This window comes from Balearica regulorum, chromosome 2, assembly GCF_011004875.1.
Source record: "Balearica regulorum gibbericeps isolate bBalReg1 chromosome 2, bBalReg1.pri, whole genome shotgun sequence".
Taxonomy (NCBI): domain Eukaryota; kingdom Metazoa; phylum Chordata; class Aves; order Gruiformes; family Gruidae; genus Balearica; species Balearica regulorum.
The window spans coordinates 77,525,029-77,547,183 of NC_046185.1; the positions used below are offsets into that span (position 1 = coordinate 77,525,029).

Consider the following 22,155-nt stretch of genomic DNA (forward strand, 5'->3'; position numbering starts at 1 on the left):
AACACCTACATTTGTAGCGAGAAGACATTTTTGGATGAGCATTTTGTAACAGGATTGAACAAGAGCTGGAAAAATGATTCAAGTTGCTCACATTAGAAGCAGCATCACCTTTTATCTCCCTGTGAAGCCTTTATGTTTCACATTAGCATCTTCCTGGAGCTCACCCATGCTCTTCAGAGCAGAATTTTGTACTGCCATCTGACAAAGCTGTATTCAGTCCAAGACTGTGGTCTTTCACATCTGCCAAGGGCTGAAAGTGTAGTGAGAGACAAAGCTGCATCCTTGAAACTTCCCACCACAGCAAAGCAGCAAATTTAACAGGGCCCCAAGGAAGACCCATTAAGCCTTCATCACGCATCCATCAAAAAGGTGATCATTATCTAGACTTTACAGGCTGCAATGATACTAAAGGAAAAGCAAATAAAACAATTCTGAGGATTTCCATCAAGACAGAATCACCAGGAAGGGAAGAAAAAAATGTCATTTTGGTGAACATAGCTACATCTAAAAGAGGAAAAAAAATTACTGAGACATCCTAATGTAATCACATGTAATATCAAAATGTGCTCCTACTGTTATTTCTTACAATACAGGACTCATTCTATCATAAATAAAAGCTGTGTTAATTTTTTCTTTCATTTAAGTATTTTCAGAGTGTTTAGATTTCTTTCCTTCTTCCAATCTTCAAAGCTAGATCAGGTCACTTGTACTTGATTTTAAAATATTTGTTCAATTTGATTTGTAGAAACAAATTGAAGACAGACTAAAGGGTATCAAGAGCTGCCTATAAATTAGAGCAAATTAAAAAAAAATCTGTAAAATCTAACAGAAAAAAACATGATAATTTATAACTATGGTCCCCATTAATTTATTACAGAACCATTCTTGCCTGTTAATATAATATATATATTACTAGCATCATTCATTCTCACATATAGTACACAAAAGCACCATCAAAAAAAAAATTATGGTACAAGTAATTTAGATTAAAACAGATGAGCAAAATCAGTTTTGCTTATGCTTTCCTTCACTTACATTGCTTCCTGGAACAGTTTTGTTAAACAAAATGTAAGGCAATGGGGTTTTTACTGTGAGATTTTGCCAGGGACAAATGCAATAGACAGCGCTAACTGCAGGAAAACACTGAAAAATAGAACTGACTGGTGATTATACCAGTGGCCCTGGCTGTTAAGGAAGGTGTTCTTCTGCCAGTAAGTGTTTCCTAAGAGCAGATTTAGAAATCCTTACCGTCTGTCACTTTAGAAGGAATAAAGTTTTGCTCTGTATGGCAGTGAGAATGACAGGGCTATTAACTCATAGGGAGGGAAGGAAAATGGGAAGGAAGGAGTAACTTAATATTCTTTCAAGTCCTGGAAGTTTTTCAGGATGTTCACAGGTGGAGTGGAAACTGAAAAAATGAAAAGATTAAAATAATTTAAAACTTAATTATTTCAATGGTTTTCTTTGGATTAATAAGTAAAAGAATCCTGCTTCTCTTCTCCTTTCCCATGTTAAGTAGATGCAGGAGTCCTCCATAAAGGTACATGGTAGCGTATCAGGAAATTGTCTTCAAGTAAGTTTGGAACATGAATTACACATGTAATTTTCTTAATTTCCTAACAATTACTTTATTTATGAGGTGTCTGACAGCCTGGGGTTTATGATGGAGCAGAAAACCACAGTGAAGAGTTCTGTCTGGGGGGAAGTTTGGAAGCTAGAGTAAACAACAAAATAATAGGCGTACAGGGACAGTCCAGTCTGGCTTCTCCCCAGCACTTATCAAATGTTTTCCAAAGAAAACATGGAAATGTCTTTACCGTATGCTTAATTAAAACAACAACAACAAAGCAAAAAAAAGAAAATCCACCAAACTTTAACAGCTGTGTGTATATGAGGTTTTAAGACTCTGTTCTCGACTGTGGCTTTGCTCCCGGAAGCCAAGAAAATGAGTTAGGCAGTCAGAGCAAATTCAGACAACTGCATGATTTTAACTAAATCCTTTGATAAAGCTAGTGACTATTGTTTCCTAGTAAAAGGTTGTACAGTTTTAGAAAAATTCAATACGTTCCTGAACAATGTGTGGAAAATTTGAAGACTAAATCAATCAATAAGCTAGGAGTTAAAGGGATTTTAGTTCTGCCTTAAATGAAACATGTTACTACAGCTTCAGCTACCCAGTTTCTATAGAAAGCCTCAGTAATATTGGTATCCAGTGCACATATTATCCCACATGAATGCTGCTGACATACATCAAAGAACTGTCATGGCAATACAAGGAACACAAACCTGCTGATAGTATGAAATATTCTTAGCACAGAGAAGGTGTGCTTTTTTAATGTTACAATTATTTCAAACAAATAATTGCTACAAATATGACTGCCAAACATTCTTATCATGACCTTGCTTTGGAGAATTTAAAAGAGTCTTTCATACAGCCTTGATTCTAGAATGGCTGATCTGTGAATGTCTTGATATCCTCAAAATTAGTTTGAAGATACTTCCAGCATGTCATATAGTTTATTCTTCTGCATTGATTTGCTTACTGTGATCTGAAAGAGGTATATCTACAGAGACAGTGCAGCAAATTGAGAAATAACTGTCCTATTTAAATGAATATGGTGCATACTTATGAGTATGCTTATGACGTCTTGCTTCCTAAGATGGTGGATGAAAAGATGCTGCTAAAGGAGCATCAGGAATGGTAAAACAATGACAAAGTCACTGACAAGATACAGGTGAAGCTAGCCTTTGTGGAATGCCTGATTTTGCCCTCTCAAGGTCAAGCTGGGAAGACAGACACGCACTCACTCCAGAGGATCTGAAACATAAAAAGGGGAGACCCACATGTATCCCAGCTAAATTTATGCACTCAACTGAAATGACTAAGTTATACCATTTTTCCTCTTTAGGGGACACACAGATCTTCAAACTGCAAAAGGAATAAAGGGTGCCTGCACTCCTCCTTAAGTACTCCAGCTAGTGGGACAACAGGCCACTCTATGCTATGAAATTTGGGAATAAGAGAGGGGATGAACTAGATACAAAAGTAGCAGAAACTGCTGAAGAGGGATTGACTTCTCATGCCTCCGGAAACTGAGGCAAGTGCTCTCTGAAAGGTATGCAAACATGAAAAGAAGGCTATGATCACACAGAACAATCAGATATAAATACAGACCTCAATTTTTTTCACCATCCAGTTTGTAAGGTCTCTAGCTGAAAGTTTGTCTTGATTAAAAAAAACCTTGGAAGGAGAGACCTTATTAAAGTAGATGTGAATCAGGTCCATCATGCTAATGTAGCTGCGAAACAAGGCCTACAGTTCTACCCAAAGTGGAGGACAGGAAGCCAAAAGTGGCCTCAAGGGACAAGATGTTATCTGAGCCACACAAAACTTCTGCTCTATAACCACAGCAGACAGCAATTCCAAAACATTTCTGTAGAGCATGTTTACATTGTCAAATGTATCTGCACTTAAGAGTGCTAAATGCTGAGCTAATACAAAGCAGTGTAGCTTTGCTGCTTGTAAATAAGCTGTATCATTTCACACAGCTGACTGTCTGGGTGTCATAAAAATTCTACTTATTACTGAATGTAAATGTTCTAACTATAAATTGCAGCAACTTTCCTCGCAGCTCCTGATCCTTTCCTTTATGGTGGTTTGAGCCTGTCCTTTAAATAAACATCTTCCTTAACAGATATTAAATTAATTCTTGAGCAGAATTGAAGCAGAAGAGAGGCTTATGCACACAGGAAAAGGATGCACAAAACACAACATAAATATCTGCAATTGCCAGTGAATTCAGGAGGAAGCAGCGATGGTTCAAAATACATTGTCTTACTAGCTGCTGACCTGTTAAAACTGCTTCTTCCTGTTACGAGAAATCCTCACAAGAAACCAAAGTGTATTTCACCTCAACATGTTGAATTCTCACAATGTATTTCTCAGGCTGAGTGCAGAAGTGCTTCATTTTAGATACAGATCTGTCTCTTTCAATTACCAGTGCAGACTACAAAGCATTTTAGCAATGCCATATGTCAATTTAGCTTGCTAAGATACCCTAATTGGCTCTTTTTTAACTTCAGTGATGGCACGAAAAGAAAGATGTGCTTAGCAGTCATAAGTATTCATGCCTTGGCACTATTAAAGTGTCTAGCCAGGTCTTAGATTGAATGTAGCTGCAGAAGGTTTGATGTTGACATATAATACCTGTTTTTAATGTGCTGGGGAGACCCAAGACACTTGAAACTTCCATTGACCATAATGGCAAGCCGTGTGCAGAGGGCTTCACATTCTTCCATACTACAATATAAAGTGGGGGGAAAAAAAGAAAAAAAAAAAAAAGATTAAAAGAATAATATTGAAAACAGAGAACATCATTATTTATACCTAACACCTAACTTTAATTAAAGTGGAAGGCATCTGGACAGCTGTAAAAGTGGGTACACAAAACCTTTGACTTTAAAGGCAACAATCTAAATTGTAACCCTAGTCAGTACATACCAAAAGTTACTACCCCATGACAGCTAAAAGAGACCCCTAAAATGGAATTTATGTTTTCAGTCCAGAACTAATTGGATAATTCTGGCAACAATAGAAAGGTTTTATTACCTCGGGCAAATACCTGATAGGCAGTCTCAGAAATGCCACTGAGTGTGAGAACCATGAACCCTGTTATTCCCTGTAATATCTGTTTGTGGTCATTCTGAGCTAAAGGACAGAGGGAGAAGAATGAAGTAAGTTTGCTCAGCTTGCCTCTTGCATAGTACATACCCTTAAAAAGTAGTTACCCTTGGTCTGATTGCAAGATAGAAGAAAATGCAAAACACTACAGTCCAAACAGGGAAATGCAGCTGAATAGAAAAGCAGGATCCTCTTGGATGTAACTGCTTCAGATGATAAATAATGACATTGACTTGTAAAGCCTAGGATAGATGGGCTGCCACTCTACATATTATACAGAATTGTGTGAGCAGTTCTTCCAAAGCATCGCTCTAGACATAGGACATCAGGTAGGACATATCCATCATCTCAAAGAGGAATCAACGCTGTTTGATGTTCCTGCAGTTCACTGCGTGCACTCCCCAACCCTTCTGAGACAGCTAAATAAAAGCTGTCTTGTGTGCCTCAGCCACCAGTCCAAATTACAGTGCTTTTACTGAACATGTATGGTAATTAAGTACCCTCCTAGAAACAATTTCCTTAAAATAGGACAGGGATATGGTGAGAATTGCCAAACCACTATATCCAAGAGAGATGGGGAGAGGGCTTGCTAATGAATCTTCCCACAAATCAGAAGTTAGCTGAGTCTCTTTGGGTTGCAATAACTCCTAATGGTACCCCTTGGCATAACACTCCCCAGCTGTGGCAAAATAAGACAAATTTAAACCTGTACGGACAGTTAATAAAATCTCACTCCTCTCTCCCTCCAAACAAAAGTTAAGCATTGTGTCTGAAAATTAAGTAATTTTTACACAGGAAACCATCTCTATACCTTATGCACTTACTTGCTGATATGCATGAAGATTCACTTCATATGAGAAATTCCTTTACTTATAGAAGTACCCATTGAAAGAATCTCAAATAAATCTCCAATGGCCTTCAGCAAATAGTGTAAATAGTGTAAAATAATGTCTCCTTTCTCCACCCTGGCACAACAATGTCTTATTAATTAGAAATGAAATATGTACAATATCACTGTACTTATATCTGCTTCAAGTCATTCAGTTGTAGAGCTAAACAAGTAAATAGTAACAATTTGATGGAGTTTTTTCTTTGATTGTTTACAGCATATTAGTAATGAGACCAGTTGTCTTCTGTTTAGCTGGTGTTTGACAACTAAGGGTTCTTAATCTGTACTGAAAAGTCAAAGCACACTGTTTCCTGAAAATCATTCAATTCACAATGAATAACTTGTGTTCCCTAGATAAGTGAGCTGGTAAGCACTTTGAGATTAAATACAGGTGTGTGATTCTCAAGATTCAGCTTCCATAAATAGAATACTAGAAAACTTGGAGAGCTTTTTCCATCAATAATGTAGCACACACATGTACAGAGACAACAAATACATCTTGAGAACATCTGCAGAAAAAAAAGTAACAATATCTAGAAAATATTGAGGGAAGTTTTGCTGCTTTCTTTTATTGATTCATCTATGTTTCAAACCTCATTTGGCCAAAATGTTACATTGCTGTTTTGATTAATGAGTTCTGTCCTTTCTGGGCATGTTTTCATGATCTCTTCCTCACTTAAAACCATTTTATATATAATTATATGTACTATACTATATTCCCTAAGAGAACGTTTAATTTATTCCATTTTACTATAGATGTTACAAAACAGTATTGATGTTTCCTCCTATATTAAACTGATATACCAATGACCATATCAGAGAACTGACAAGATATTTAATGTAGACAGACTCTTCTAAGAGGACGGGGTCACTCCTACCATTTCCAGAAGTGCCTACAGAGAATAGCTGAGGCACCTGTCTTTAGGATGCCATGACATATTATTTTCATACACTGATGCAAAACAGAATCCTTAGTAAAACCAGAAGAGAGGTTTTCACTCCCATTTCCCTTTGTAAGGATTTGTAAAGTGGGCAGCTGCGAAAGGATAACCTCGTGTTCCAAGCAAGAGGAGATACTACAACATTGAATAGAAAGAGCATAGAAAAGGAAGAATTCATTGCATCATTTTTTCCGTGCCTGCAGCCTAATTGAGCCACATTGTAATCCTTGAAAATTAAATGTAGAAAATATTTAGGATTTAGGCAAGTTCAATTTTCATGAGCAGGAAGGAATTGCCAGAAAATACCAAAACATATTCCGTGTTTCACACCAGGGTGAGCACGCCTTCAGAATTTGCTCTTCTGCTCTCAGTTGTGAGCAAGTGAGGAGAGAAAACAGGAATATGCTGACTGCTGGGATAAGGGCCTTACCTGTGGGATGTCAGCACAGCTGCACAGCCATCCTGGACTTCCTTCAGGATGGTTTTCCAAAGGTAGCGTTTAGAGCAGGGATCCATCCCAGAGCTGGGCTCATCCTACAGGAAAAATTAAAATGATGATAGAGCAGCACGGGAAAAACATATTACTGGTCCAGCCCAGCATGAAGAATTAACAAAACTCACAATAAAATCACATATTTTTCTCTAAAAACGTACATTTTCAGGAAGTCACTTAAAAGACACCCTGAGCAGTTTTTTTGCTTTAATACATATAGTTGCATTTTTAAATGTATGGAATGCATTTTTTATTAAATAATTTTTTAAATCAAAATAGTATGTTTATATATTACAGGATAATATAGTAAATATAATATCATTTATAAATATACTTATCTATTTAATGATATATATAAACACATATACTTTTTTTAATAGGAGAGATGTGCAGATGTTTGTCCTCACTTTCTGGGAGGGTTTGGAGCCTGTTTCTGCCCTACATGCACATTTTCCATAAGCACAAACAAGTGAAGTCGTCCCATAACTCCCAGCTGCCTGCACTGCCTACCCTGTAGCCAGATGTGGATAATATGTTTGGATTCGACATCCTCCAGCAGTTACTCCTAGAGTCTCTCCGAGATGAACTCTCGCCCACGCTGGAGAGAATCCACATGATTAAATAACAACTCAGTCAGTGCTGCCCAATGCAAACCATCTGGCAGACCGTTTCCCACTCAGATAGCTTTCATGGAGAAAGCAGCACAGCTACGAAAACTGTATTTCCCTTTCCTATCTAATCCTGCTATCCTCACTAAATCAAATTTTGACTTAATCTACTTGTGGAAGCAGAAGGAATGGTATCTGATTGTCAAAAGCCAGTTTCTGTCACTACAAAACTAGGGACAAGGAAACTCTTCCAGTTGCTCTTTATACCATGGAATTTCATGAGGCCTGGCAGCACCTTTCAGGGTGGTATAGCCTTGGCCAATGTATTTGCAGCAAGGAATCCCAGCTGAAGCCTGGAAGCAAAGTTCTAAAGAAACAAAGCAAACAAAACATCCAGTTTGATGCTGATTTTGGTGCTTAACTACCAATGATGGAGGTGAAAAAGAATTCAGTGCAGTCTCCTATTATCTGTGGATAGCTAACAAAGAAATTGTAAAAAGCAATAAAAATAAAGCAACTGACACTGTTACTTAAATCAATAGCTATGATACTGGATGCAATCTAGAAGAAGATTCAGTGGTTTACATTGGTGTCTTTACTTTCAGACCAAAAAAAAAAAAAAAAGCCTTTTAAAATACTGAATAACCCCTTTGAAATCTACTAGTTTTCTAAAGCCAGCCAAATGTTTTAAAGCATTTGACATGTTTAGATATTTTTCTTTCCTCTTGTCATTACATATGCAATAGTCTGTGCCCTGCAGCAAGAAGTAGGTTGAAATGGATACTTGCAGTAGCATGCTGTCATAAAGACATTAAAAAACAGTTGGAGCATTTTCTAAGATCAGGAAAAAGCACTGATTTAAGATTATCTCCTCCTTTTACTAACTGAATCAAGGTCAGTTTAAGCATAAAATGTAAATAAGATAATTCAGCTGAGAAGTGAGGCAATGATAGAAGCATCAAAATGTGTCTGATTTGAAACGTGAACCCCTTGAGAACACCAGTTTTTTCTGGTTCTACTTAGCCTGTGATCTACTACTGGAAGCATTGGTTTCCCTCCCAACCCCGGGAAGCAGATTCCCTCCCTCTAACAGTTCTGAAAGGTTTAATCCACTCTTAAACTGGTTTAGCTCTTCCCAGCCAAGGCTTCAGAAGGGGATGTTCAATCTTCTCTAGTGAAACAATAGGCAATGATAACAAGGAGAATACGGTGTCATAATGATGCTGTTCCCAAAGCTTTGTAAATCCCTGATCTTCAATACAAATGGCATTGTTTAAACTGGAAAGGCCAGTTTCAGGCCTAAATGAGAAGTAGGATGCAAACACCAAAACAACATGTTATAAATAATTAATATTAATATCATTGAGGAGTATTAGTTTGATTGTGTGATTTGTGAATCCAACAAAAATATAAGAACTAGCCCAATTTATGAAACTTGATGTAGCAAGGAATATGAATATCCTGAAAAAGATGGGTCAATAATTAATAACATCAGCTCTAAATTACTAATTTTAAAAAAAATCTTCCTTTTAAGGAAGCCAGTAGAATTGTTCATATATATTTTTCTCATGTTATATACAAAGTAGAGAATACATAATGCATTAATATATTTTATATTATTTTTTTCTTCTTCTACGTAAGGAAATAATTAAAAAAAAAATTCATACCCATCTGGGCCATGGGATGCTACAATTGCCTTTGTGTGTGTTTAGGGCCCTTTTTTTTTTCCCTGCTCACCCAACTACCCCAAGGAAAAAAAGAAGAAAGAAAAAACAAGAAAGAAAAAAACAAGAAAGAAAAAACTTCACTTTTTATTTCTGTGAGCACTGCAGAAGAAAATAAGCGTACATACAGCAGAACAAAGAGGACAGTTGTACATCTGTGTATCAATTACTCCCTGACTAGGAAACTGCCTGATTTTCTTTAGAGCAATGTAACCCATTTATCATAGGCACAGTATTACCTTTACTCACCAGTAAAAGTATTTGGGGTTTACCAACTAAAGCCAGAGCAGTAGAGAGCTTCCTCTTTGTGCCAGCACTGTATGTTCTCACCAGTTTGTCAGCATGGGCATTGAGGTGTAACCGGTTAACAAGATCCTCTGCAACCTGTGGGTTAGAGATTTGAAGGCCATCAAAGGTGAGCCAAATTAGGTAGTGTTTGTGCTTAGATGGAAAGAACACTGTTCATGCATATTAAGCAAATGTACATGTTGTTTCCTTATTTTCCCCCATTTGCTGTATATTATTACTTTTGAATCCCAGACATATTAAAAAAAAGCTGCACTGTGACCCCTTAGTTCTCCATGCAGGATAAGAATTTTCTTATATAGAAAATTTGGCTTTGTCATTGCTTGTAACAGTCATTTGCATTCATTTTGTGTTGATGGGTCAATGATCTAAAATGTTCCTCATTTCACCTCAATGTCATGTATTTTTTTGATCGAACATCTTAGTGACTGAAAATTCAGGAGATAAAACTCTACATCAGCCACAAAAAGACGGAAATGGCAGAAAAGCATGTCAGAGGTTGAGGATTTAGAGTTTCTCAAAGAAAAAAGGTAATTTAGGGTTAAATTAATAAACCTTTCTAATAACTGAGAGGGGTAAGTTGACCCTAGTTGATTTGGTTGTAATTGCTTAAAGAAGTATGTGTGATCTCAGTAAGCTGGGCAGGCACGTGAGCACAGCTGGAGACAATGAGACAATGTTCATGTCCTCTATGGCCTTTCTTCTTTGCCTGTCAGAGACACCCCTAATGTACAAGGCTCCCTCAAATACTGGTGCTAGAGAATTTTAAATGTAGCAAGAGCCTTGCTCCACCTGTGTCAACTATCACTGCTGGACCATCCAGGGAGACCTCATGCAAAAACATGAGGGGGACAGCAGCAACTTTTCTACTCACTGCTGCCAGATGCACCCTGCAAAGCAGCAGATGTTTAGTGGCACGCTGCTGGGTGGCTGTATCATCAAGGGGTGATCAAATTTGTAACAGAGCCAGTATGTCTTCAACCTGGATATACCACAGCTGGGAGATTCTTGAAAAACAAATAGTTGCATGGTGCTCTATTGCCTGAGATCAATTGCCCCGGCATCCCCAGCAGTATGGTGCATTCTTTTTGCTGGACTGGAAGGATTAATCAGATCAGATGGGCAGTCTCCAATTAATTCAGAAAATCCAACAGCAAAAAAAATATATCAGTACACAACATTGTGAATTAATATTCACTATCCATTTCAAATAAACTGCTATAAGCATCATTTTTTTTTTTATGAGACAGTTTTATAAAAACTCCTTAGGAAATGATCAAGATATTTATAAACCCTTTTAGCAACATTTTTCAGTGCTACGTATGAAAATAAGAGACACTTCCAAGAGCAAGTTCTCCATAAGCAGGAACAATGCTGCAATGGTGAGAATCTACAGTGTTGTAGCGTGGATCCTGGCGCTGGTATTGACAGTCACTTGTGTTCTGTGTGCCTTAATGCATAACCTAACAGCAATGCATGTTCTCAGACAAAAGCTACATTTCATAAATATTGCTCCAGCTACATTAAATGCAAAGCGGTTTTAAAAAAAATCCTTAATCAACAACCATTAAACCACCCACAGGTAATTTTATACTGAAAAGTTCAAGTTTTCTACTATTTCAAAGTTAATTCACAGTAGTTTATTTTTGTTTAGACACTGTTGTTGGATATCAGTAGAAGCGCTGCAAATCCAAACATTCTGTGGCTTTAGAAATGATCAAACATCTAATCTGTATTCTAAGACATAATGGCTGAGCTTTTTTGCTGGTTTTGGGGGGCTCTGTTTTGTGGGGGTTTTTACTTCCAAGCATAGGTCTCATACACCAAACCAGCCTGTAAAGTGAACATCTCTAAAGCATATGGTAGACAGCCTATCCACTGTACTAACCTGACTTGGATTTAATACCACTGTGAATGCATACATATTAGTAACAACAGGATTATCCTCCCACAAATCCACCAACAATATACAGAGAATTGCACAGAAAAGCTCATAAAAAATAAGATCAGAAAGTGAAAAAATGTGTGATCTCTTGTTTAGACAAAAATTAACATATATTGCAAACTACAACAGGCTTCAAGAGTTTTTAAACAATAAGGAAAAGAGGACTATGTATCACAGCTGAAATGTAGTAAAAAATATCCTTTAGCTATGACCAGAACTGCTATTTCTAAGACTGCTTTGAAGTGTTACCAAAACTCTTAGTCTAAGTCAGCAGAATGCCATTCTTTGAAAAAGACAATGAATCCTGCACAGGGAAGAATTTAGAAAGCCAAGGAACAGTGCCAGATAGAGAAGAAAAAAAAAAAACAAAACAAAACACTGAAGTAAGCTAAGTTTTATTGTACTCTGTAGCCCCCCCAGGAGACTGAATCATGCATCAGGTATTAGCATAATACTCTTTGTAGGGAGCAACATTAAAAAGAATCGACTTTGCAAGATTTACAATTGAATCCTCCCAACTATCTGGTACGTACTCAAGCATTCGGTGCACAGATACTCATGACTACGCCATCTCCTGTTTTGTACGAGGAGAGAAAGCTTGGGAAAAGCCTGGGAAAGCCTATGGGAATTTTGCAAGACAAGATTTACTTAAGGTACAAAGAGAGGGGTGGGAATCATTTCATAGTATGCACTTTGCTGCTGCTTTGAATGTGTAGGGCTTGCAAGGTAAACCTTGCAGATCATTCCAGTGCACACCACAATCTGGCTTGATATCTAGATATGCTTCTTTGGTGCAAAACGTATCAAATTAAAACAGATTTGGAGCTGAATCACATCAGCAACATAAAGGCAGAAGGATTAGCCAGCTTTCTTATTCCTAATCATTTCCCAGCTACACCTAAAAAAAAATCTCATATTCCTGCTATCCTCCTCAGCCCTTTATATTTCAAAGGAGCACTGCAGAGCATGCTTCAGCAAATATAAGAATATAGAGCTTATTATTCTTACAAGAGATGAACCCAAACCTGTTTCTGTTTTCTTTAATGTATATATAAGATTTCCAGTAATAACAGTCTTAGCTTCATCAATATGACCTAAACAACAACAAAAATGTCAATGGAATGAAATTAGAAATATTATGTATTATGTATCTTGTACAGGAGCCTGCACATCTCCATTATAACTTCATTTATCTGTATAACCAGTGGTATCTTGTGGTTTGTATCATTATATATTATAAAGTGAAAAACGAAAATCCCTCTTAAACTACTTTAAATGAAATTCAGAACTGAACATGTGACAAATCTTCAAACAGATACACAAAATTATGCAAGAGATTTACAATTCTAATGGTTTCCTTCCTTTAGTGAATGTGAGATATATACACAAGCACCTTCCCTCCCTCCTTGTCATATTCATCACGATGTTCTATTTCTGGTTTCAATTACTTTCAGAAGTGAAGAATGAGGAGATACATCAATTTATTTAGCAAGTTGGTAACATTGAGGCCAAATTAAAAGACATAGTGTTATATTGAAATATATACACTGTGAGTGCACTTGAACCATAAAGATGTTTTACATCTAGTCATGGCTGTAGTAATGTATTTAAATTCTTTCCTTCTTTCTCCCCACCATATCCAGATTATAACAGACAAAATTTAAACCAAACCCTCAAATATTTTTTGCATTTCTAAAGACTATATTCATTCCAGAAGAGGCAGTAAGGTAACTTGAGTTTTTGCACACACGTTAATATTTGTGGGAGTAAAGGGTAAAGTAGGCATGATGTGCTCTATCCACCGGGGAACGAAGAGGCACATCTACCTCACTGAAAAGCTGTAAGTGATGCTAATTATGTAGCCACTAATTCTAATGATTATCCACTCTCTTTGGAAATTACTATTAATATTCAAGTAAAAAATTAGGTGGTATTGAGAGTTTTCAGTTAGTATGTCTTCCAGAACAACTTGGAGTTAGAAAAACTCAATCTATTTGAAGATAAGAAACGTGATAGCACATCTATCCTGATTTGAAAGTCTGTATGCATCAGTGTGTTAATTTTGCATAATTTCTGACAAAATAAAATATGATATATAAATTCTTGCTATCTTATTTTGAACAAACCCTCATAAAGCAAACCTGACCTAATACTGAAAATGTGTATCATACCTAGTACAAATAATAATAAGCATGGGATGAATTCTAGAGTAATCTGGAAAATAATTATAAACTTCCAAAATAGTCGTTCAAAGTGTCAGGTTCTGAGTATCTGAATGCAGTGTTGTTTGAACATCCTAAATAACAATCATTCATCAATTCCACACCAAACAGTATTCATTCTGCTTCAGAGCAAGCTCAGATGTGTTAGATTTCTTATGTTAGGAAAGGGCATACTTATGGTCAAACTTTTAGGGGAAAATAGTTCTTTATCCCAGAATCTTATAAAACTGTACACACTGATTTTGCTTGGGATCCAATAAAAGCAAGCATGCAAAGAATAAATGAATTTACAAATTCCTGTTTCCATCAGCTATAGAATATAATATGTAAGGAAGTCAATGAGATTCCATAGTCAGTGCAAAAATCTTCCTGGAGAGTTAACGTAAAGAGAAATCATACTGACATTCTGAGAAGTTGCCTCCGAAGGCCTGATGAAGCTTGTTTTGAGATTTGCAACACAAGTTTTAATGCAAATGAGAGATGTCATTTAACATTTTATTAATATTTTATATTTTTTAACAAGCTGTATGCTGTCTTTTGGAACAAATTGAGATATGGAAACTTGATATATTAAAGAAATAAAAATAAGAGTTAAAAATACTATGTTAAATTACTATCTGTCTAAATGGCCCAAAAGCTCTACTCTAACTTTTCCAGTTTTACAGCAAAAAGAAACTTTCAGACCAGATTTGGGAAGTAAAGTAAAACTTCACATTACATGAAGCTTAACATTGATAGCAAATGACCCGTTTTTCTCCTCCTTTCCCATTCAGTTAATTACTGTTTTGGAACATTAAGTGCACTCAACTTTATGTCAGGCACTTAACTCCTGCTGCTGATAAATCTGTCTAGCAAAGGATTTGATCCTTGAAGTTAGTGCTTCAATAGATTACTTTAGCAGCAACACATCCTGTAAGTCACCTGCCCGCTTGCCAATTTATTAAAAAACAAAGTGAATGTATGTTGCTTTCCACATCTAAACCATGTACTCTCTAGAATATATGGGCGTGTGCACTTTAGCATAAACAGTCACTGGTAAATATTCGGAGGCAGGCTTGGAGAGCTGTATCATAGGCAGGAGGGAATGAGAAAATAACAGCTTACATTTCCATACAGCTGCTATTACAAAGCATTCCCAGGCCTTATTTTCTTTATGGGCAACTAAAATGCACACTTTCTCCAGGCACCAGCCATTTCTGAGTTGAAACACAGCAGCTGTGCAACACTTGACAGCAATGCCACACAGTCGGAAGGGCCCGCTGACAAAAACATTTGTTTTCCTCTGAGATAGCTGCATTTCACTTTTTGATGAAGGTAAACCAGAGTAGCTAAATATTATTTGCAGGAGCCCTTTGATGCCTTGATTGCAAGCATATGGCAACGAAGTCTGCTCTGCAATCTATGGACAAAAAATTAGGACGACTGAAAGGAAGAACGGTCCCTATATCACAAATGTGAAACTAAGGCACAGAAGGCTGCCTATAAAGAATAGGCTAAGCCTACGCCTAGATCATCTAAGGTCCAGGATAATCAGAAGATTAACATTTATCTCCTCAAAGTGCACCACAGTAACGTAACTCATCTCTAAAAGCAGAATTTATTTTGCTCCCTTGAAGCGGGACCTGTACGTAAATTACCACACCATTTGAGGAACCGTTCCCCAAATGGTTTTGAGAACTGCCATCGGAGTAGCTGTGTAGTAACTGCCCAGAGAATAGCTTGATCTGAACACAAAGTGGAAGCTCTGAGGTACACCAATTTCTCATAAATACATCTGCATTCGAAATGGGATTTATGAATGCCAGATATTTCAGAGAGAGGACTATACTCGCATTATCTACAGAGACAGTGTATGAAGCCAGGTTACCCTTGTGGCTCCTCACCAGGCACAGACAGGAGACCACATTCGCAGTGGTGTTCATTTACACATGCACATGCAGATAGACACCCTGCAGGCACGGCCTAGAAACCTGTTGTTCTCCTCCTGCTCCTCGCAATCTGGAAAACTTCCCAGGCACCTGAGAAAAGCTCAGTGCTGCACAGGATAGTTTACTTATGAAATCCAGGTCATTAAGCACACCACAGATCCCTCTCCACTCTCAAGCTTCCACATAGCTCCTGATCCTGCTCCTCATCCTCCAGAACAGTTGCTGCTGGGAGGCCAAATGACCTGGAGGAGTCACAAATCCAGCAGCGACAGCAGGATTCACGTGCGCACACACACAGAGGCACACTCTCTGCTACCTGGTGTTGACAGGGCTTGCGCAGAGTGTAAAATTAAAGCATTAACAGCCGACTGTAATGCACGAATCGGTTCACGCTTCCCAAAGCTACTTTCTCCAGTTGTCTGCAGATGAGGTATTACCAATAAGAAGGTGTCTGCCAGTGCCACCTGAACAGCTTTTCCTCACACCTGTGAGCACTAAAATAAAACAGTAGGTAAAAGTCTACGACTCCAGGAGTGAGAAAGGTAGCACAGCACTAAAAGCCTTATTCAGCTCCCACTCAAAGACACTCCTCTTTCGGCAAATTCACATTGGTTATAAAAGTAACTCTTCCAATAAGGCTGAGGCAAGTATTTTAACTGTGGGGAATTCCTTCTTAGCCTACATCATAGGCTCATTCCGACTCCATTTCTCTCTCAGAGGATGACCATCTGCCTGGGTTTAAGCGCTTCGGCCTCATCGCAGATGGGGAGTATGCTTACTCTATGCTCTGGAGTGAGCTTGCTGAGAGTAACACTGTGTGTGTATGACCCAAAGTATGTGACTTAAGTGAGTTCCACAAAATTTAATTAAAACTATGTACTTCTACCAGTCAGGTGCTTCTGAAATTTCCATTCTTCTTCGGGTGTTTTAAAACCTGCTTCATTTATAGTACATGGTGTACCATTTGGACATCCATTACATGAATGTATTGCCTGTTATGAAAAATACAACACAGAAAAACTTAAAAGCCATGTTTAGAGCATTTTAAGAGCACTGCTGAATAATTAAACAATCAAACTTTGATTCCTGTTTTAAATTACACTTAAGACCAAAAGCATTCAATAACATGTAAGATGTATGGATATTTAACATCATCCTTTTGAATGACTACAAAGCTCTAGAGGAGATGCCAGAATTTGTTGCCACCTTTGTGTCTGTTAAAGTGCCATGATAATAGATGTTAGTTATGATAGGCTTTTAGCCCAACTGTTAGAGAGGAGCTGTCAGTTCATTGAGAAAACAGGTAATTATAGTTGAGGGATTTAGTGCAACAACAATTATCTCTTAATATATTTCCTTTAGATCAAGGGAAACACATTCAAGTTTTCAGTACTCTGCTAGTACTCAGAAGCAAAACCTACTACCAATGAGTTATGAAGAGCAAACAACTAAATAAAAGACTGTATGATGATTTCTAAGCAGCCTGCAAGAAATATACTGTTAAAACAGTGAGTTAAAAGTCCAGCCAGGCAGGATACTGCCCAAGAGAAGCAGCAAAGACTTCTAAGAATCTTTCATTTCCCCCAGTCTCTTATCTAGAAACACACAAATGATTAGCTTAAGACAGGAAAAATTCAAAATATTGCCTGTCCTCATGCTATTATTGGGGCATGATGGCATTTATTTCTGAATACTGAATGTCCTATTGCAGGAATCATACCTTTTTCTGGAATAGTACCTAGCTGCCGGGGGGAAAAAAGCTGCAGAGAACCAGAAGGCGGCCCTCTCACATACAGTCAAGGAACTGATTGTAAACCACTTGGTGGACCCTGAGGCAATAGCCAGGAAAATGCTGGGTGGGTAGAAAGAAAAGATATTTCAGTTACATGCAGTTTTGCTTCTGGAAAAAAGGAAAAGGACTACAACAGGCAGCATTCTGGAGGTTATGAGGACAACCCTACAGCCATAGCAATGACATGGGATCAATCTATACAGCAGGAATGACAGACACCAATTTCATATCACACTCCAGTTTTCTCACGTCACTAGAGATGCAATTAAGCACAAGAGACTGAGCTGCTTGAGTCCAGGTCAGATCAGAAACTTCTATCTGCAGAGACAGAACCCCCCACCACATTTTACACTATATCCGTTTGGTACTTAATTTCTGATATTGGCTGACTGATTGCCTCATTACAGAAAAAGAGCACTTCTTGCTGGTCAGCACAGCTACATCTGTATCCGTAAATTCAAAACCTCTCAGTGACATTCCCAGATATTGTCACCATCTATGCTAGTAAGCTCTGAAAGCATTTTCTGACACTGTTTTGGCCTCTTCTCCTTGAGCAACCCCAGGCCTGGTATGGCAGCTGGAGTATTTTAGGGACTGCTCCCAAAGCCGTTTGAATGCAGCCACCACCTTGTGAAGTTTCAGACATTTACTAGCAGAGTGCTGACAGCTGCCATCTCAGCACCCAGATGTTTGGTTTATTTATATAATCATTCAACAAATTTTAATTCCTTCAGAGTTTAAACCCATCTCTGAAGAAAAGAGTTTTTCAGAGGTGCATGACTCAGAACATGTGGTTTTCCGTCCCAGTTCTCTAAGTGTGATAATGAAGGTGTTGAACCATTCATAAATTTCATTTGCTTTAGAGTTTTTGTGCCTGAGATTTCATTTGTGCATTATTTTACTGTCTTCAGTAACGTTATTGTGTTTTGAACTGGCATAGCAGACAGAAAAAAATCCATATTGTTTAAATAAAGTAATAGCAATGAAAAATCTTTTTACTAAAGTTGTTAAGATGAAATATTAGATATTCTCTCATGTAAAAAAAGTACAATTGTTTTATAAACTCTACAGACCAACCTGGCTTCAGCTCCTCCTCCAAATCTGTTCTGGATAGTTACCTTATGGGTATCCTGTTTTGGAATTCCACGAAGTGTGCAGTAATAATAAAGATGTTCCCAGCCGGTTAAAAGTTCATCCAGGGCATCTTGCTGTGGACAATAGCCAATGAGAATGCCTTCAGAGCTGGCAGAAAGTATATCCATTTCAGACCTGTTTAAAGAAAAAGACTTGAATGTTTGAAAAAACAGCCTTGGATTTCCTCCTTGGGATACAGAGTCTTCAAGACAAAGACACTAACTCTCAACTCCATAGGTAAATGAGTGTGAATTTCTTCGCTGCAATCACTTGCCATAGTACCACCCACATGCAATGCATGCTTTTTGTCCCCTTCATTTTAGCACTGCCACCATCACTATTCTAACAGTGTGTGTGTCAAGATGAACAGATCAACACAGGAGGACAGAACTATGAGAATTAATTCTTACCATGTTTACCTCCCTTACCTCTTTGGTAGACCCTGCTCTAAGGAGACATATTTCAAAAGCATACTGCATGCATCACGTTCAATATTAAAGGGGCAGTAGCTGAGAGAGAGGGAAATGTTGCTGTGTATTCTCTGTGTGTCTGTGCACACACATATGCATGTATGCATTCTCTGAACAACAAGAGTAAAACAAACCACAGAATATTAAAGCCAAGTAGGTTAAAAGGCAATACAGGAAAAAAATAATATTATCCTGATATAAGAGACTTTGGCCATCACTTCGTAGCTGTACAGCATTACTTGAAATTACATTCATTGCTAAGAAGCAAGCTTGATTGCAAGGGTGTCTCATTACCCATAATGACACTAAATCTATCCTATTTATTCCAACATCTAATTCAACATTCAGTGATGCTGATTTACATGTACAGAAAAGACCTGTCAAAATTAAGATACTTAATAATAAAAAAATCTGAGCTTTGAAAGAAAAAAGTTTTTAAAAGGTTCTGAGTAACAGAATGGTTTTCCTCTTAGCGATTTTCTACACTTCTGGTTAAGAGAATTAAATATATGATTAATCATTTAGACACAAAATAAATATATTAAATGCAGGATCTACAAATATAAGCACTAGTGAAAATATAAATATGTATCTCCTGTTATTAAGATTCAGAAATCTGGGGAGAAAAAGAAAACATAAATTCTGCATTTTATACATTGAACTACATCATCAAACTATATTTTAATGCTATCAAAACATAAATTATCATGATTAAGTTGAACCTTGCTGGGGACTAATTAGAATGGTCCTTTGCTTTTAACAGCAAAGATACGAAATTTTAGTATCTTTGTAGGTTTTGATGGTGCCAAGGAAGTTAACTGCCTGTAGACATCTCTCTAGACAAAGACTTAGCAAAAAAGAAAAGGGGAAAGAGGATACCAGAAATGTATTTCCTCATTAGTTTATATCCACTTACAGGTTATTTTGAATGACGTATATACAGAATTTTTACCAGCCTAGTTTCCAGCCATACCTAAAACAAATTAAATTATTTTGTTAAGGTCATCTTTACCATAAGATATGGATTTATTAATGTTATCTTTTTGCATAACCTGCCAGAAGCAGTGGATTCCTTATTTAATGGACTCTAACATAATGAAACACTATCCACAGTGAAATGCTATCTAGATGCTGCTGAACGCAGAGAGATGTATCTGAAGTTTGTTTTACTAGGAAGATTCAGATACACTAACAAGGTTTCCTTTCAGTGCAGCTGCTGTCTTTGGAGAAACAAGAGACTGGGCTTTTGGTAATATGCCAAGTTCAGTCACAAGAGAGAACAAATCACACTCAGGGGTAATTTCAGGGACATTTACTCAGCATGAACCCTGTAGCTGGATAGATACATCTAGTCTGGAATGGATCCATACCATGAAGAACAAAAAATAAGTATGCATGGCTGCAAACAAATAACGGACATCTAACGTTCTTTAGCTAGAACTGCATTAGACAATAGGTTACTCAGTTTGCATCAGGAAATAATAAATAGAAAAAATAGAAATAGAAAAAAGAAAAAATCAGTGTCCCCAGTGCTAATTGTACAGATACGATTTTAGTGGTGTGCCTCCTGTAAAGCACACACCCTTAGATGAACAATATCCCACGCACTGACCTTTAGCTTTCATAAAGGAAGAGTACAGTGAGAATAGATCATTTAATATTCTTACTCAGTTTGGTCCTTATCTTGGAACTTTATCCATTAGTGCTGACCTTGAACACTTAAAGAGTTGCCATAAATAAATAGATTCTAATGTATTCACTAAAGAACTCATGGACCTAATTTTTTTCCATCTCTGTCAAAGCAGAAAACAATCTGATCAGAAGGGGGGGGAAAAAAAAGTATATGAGAATTCTAGTCTTTTATTGAGACTTTTTTAGTGTGTATAGTACAATGCTTATTCTTCCCTCAGCAATATCACAAAGTAGATTTCCAAATCAAAAAGCTGATCATCCTTCCATTTTGTTTATCCAGGTCCTAAGCTTTTCTGAATACTGAAAAAATATATGAAAGAAAAATACAGCATAATTTTTAATTATAGTACATATCTTACAACAGAAAACTGCCCTCATCTCTGGAAATTGATTTTCCTTGGGACTCAGTTAATCTCTCAGATTTCATTTTCATGGGTCTAAATGAAATGAACGTTTCAAGTAGTGATGGCATGATACCAGAAAATATTTTCCCTGAAGGATATACTGTAAATGCTTTTGTTGGTTTGTTTTTTTTTTTTTTTTTTTTTTTTTTTTTTAATTCTGATGCCATTCATTAAACTTCTTCCTTAACCAATGTCTTCATATATGATGTTATCAGAATCAAATTGGAAATACAGGGGGTTTTTACCATTTTCGGAAACATAGATTAGCATGCAGCAAAATGCTGCTTTTTTTTTCTCAAGCTAGAGAAAACAGACCTTTTTTTCTGCCCTTTTATTATCAATGTGCTAGCATTTCTCATTAGGCCATTCATATAAACAATAGGACATATAGGAAGAAAAAAAAATCAGCCTGTTTTATAAACAAAGAGAGAAAGAACATATAAGTACAGATTCCAACCCTTCTCAGCCTTTTTTTCCACAGTACTATAGGCAGGAAACCAGACTTTTACACTTATATAGGACATTCTGTATGATTATAAAAACACTGAGTAATTGTTATATTTCAATTCTGCTAGTAACTTTGGTTACATATCCTGATCAAATTAAGACATAGAACTAACATGGAACATGAATTTTCTCCTTCTTAGTGAAGACTTCATTTTTAGACTATATTGTTATGTTCAGTCAATACTTCCACTTAGTACTTAATTTTTCCGTTAAAGTGGAACAGCTGCAACAGACGAAACCAACCATGCCCAGAAAACTTTATATGTTAAACAAATTTTTTAAGTTGCAAAATTACATTTCTAGTACACTTTCAGAAAAGGTCAACAGAATGTATGGCATCCTTAAGAAAAATAGCACAGTCTAGCACTGGAAGCATGGAAGTTACTATATTCCATCCCTTTCTAAGTGCTCTGGTCACC

The 22,155-nt window shown here is 37.1% G+C and overlaps 1 protein-coding gene across 1 annotated transcript in view; it reads right to left on the reverse strand.

The window, feature by feature from the left end:
* ABCA13 (ATP binding cassette subfamily A member 13) overlaps positions 1-22,155 on the reverse strand; it is a 199,001-nt gene that overhangs the window by 10,791 nt on the left and 166,055 nt on the right. The window contains 4 exon segments of the mRNA XM_075744780.1: positions 4,208-4,300; positions 6,942-7,045; positions 9,586-9,720; positions 18,648-18,798. Coding sequence (XP_075600895.1) covers positions 4,208-4,300; positions 6,942-7,045; positions 9,586-9,720; positions 18,648-18,798 — 483 coding nt within the window.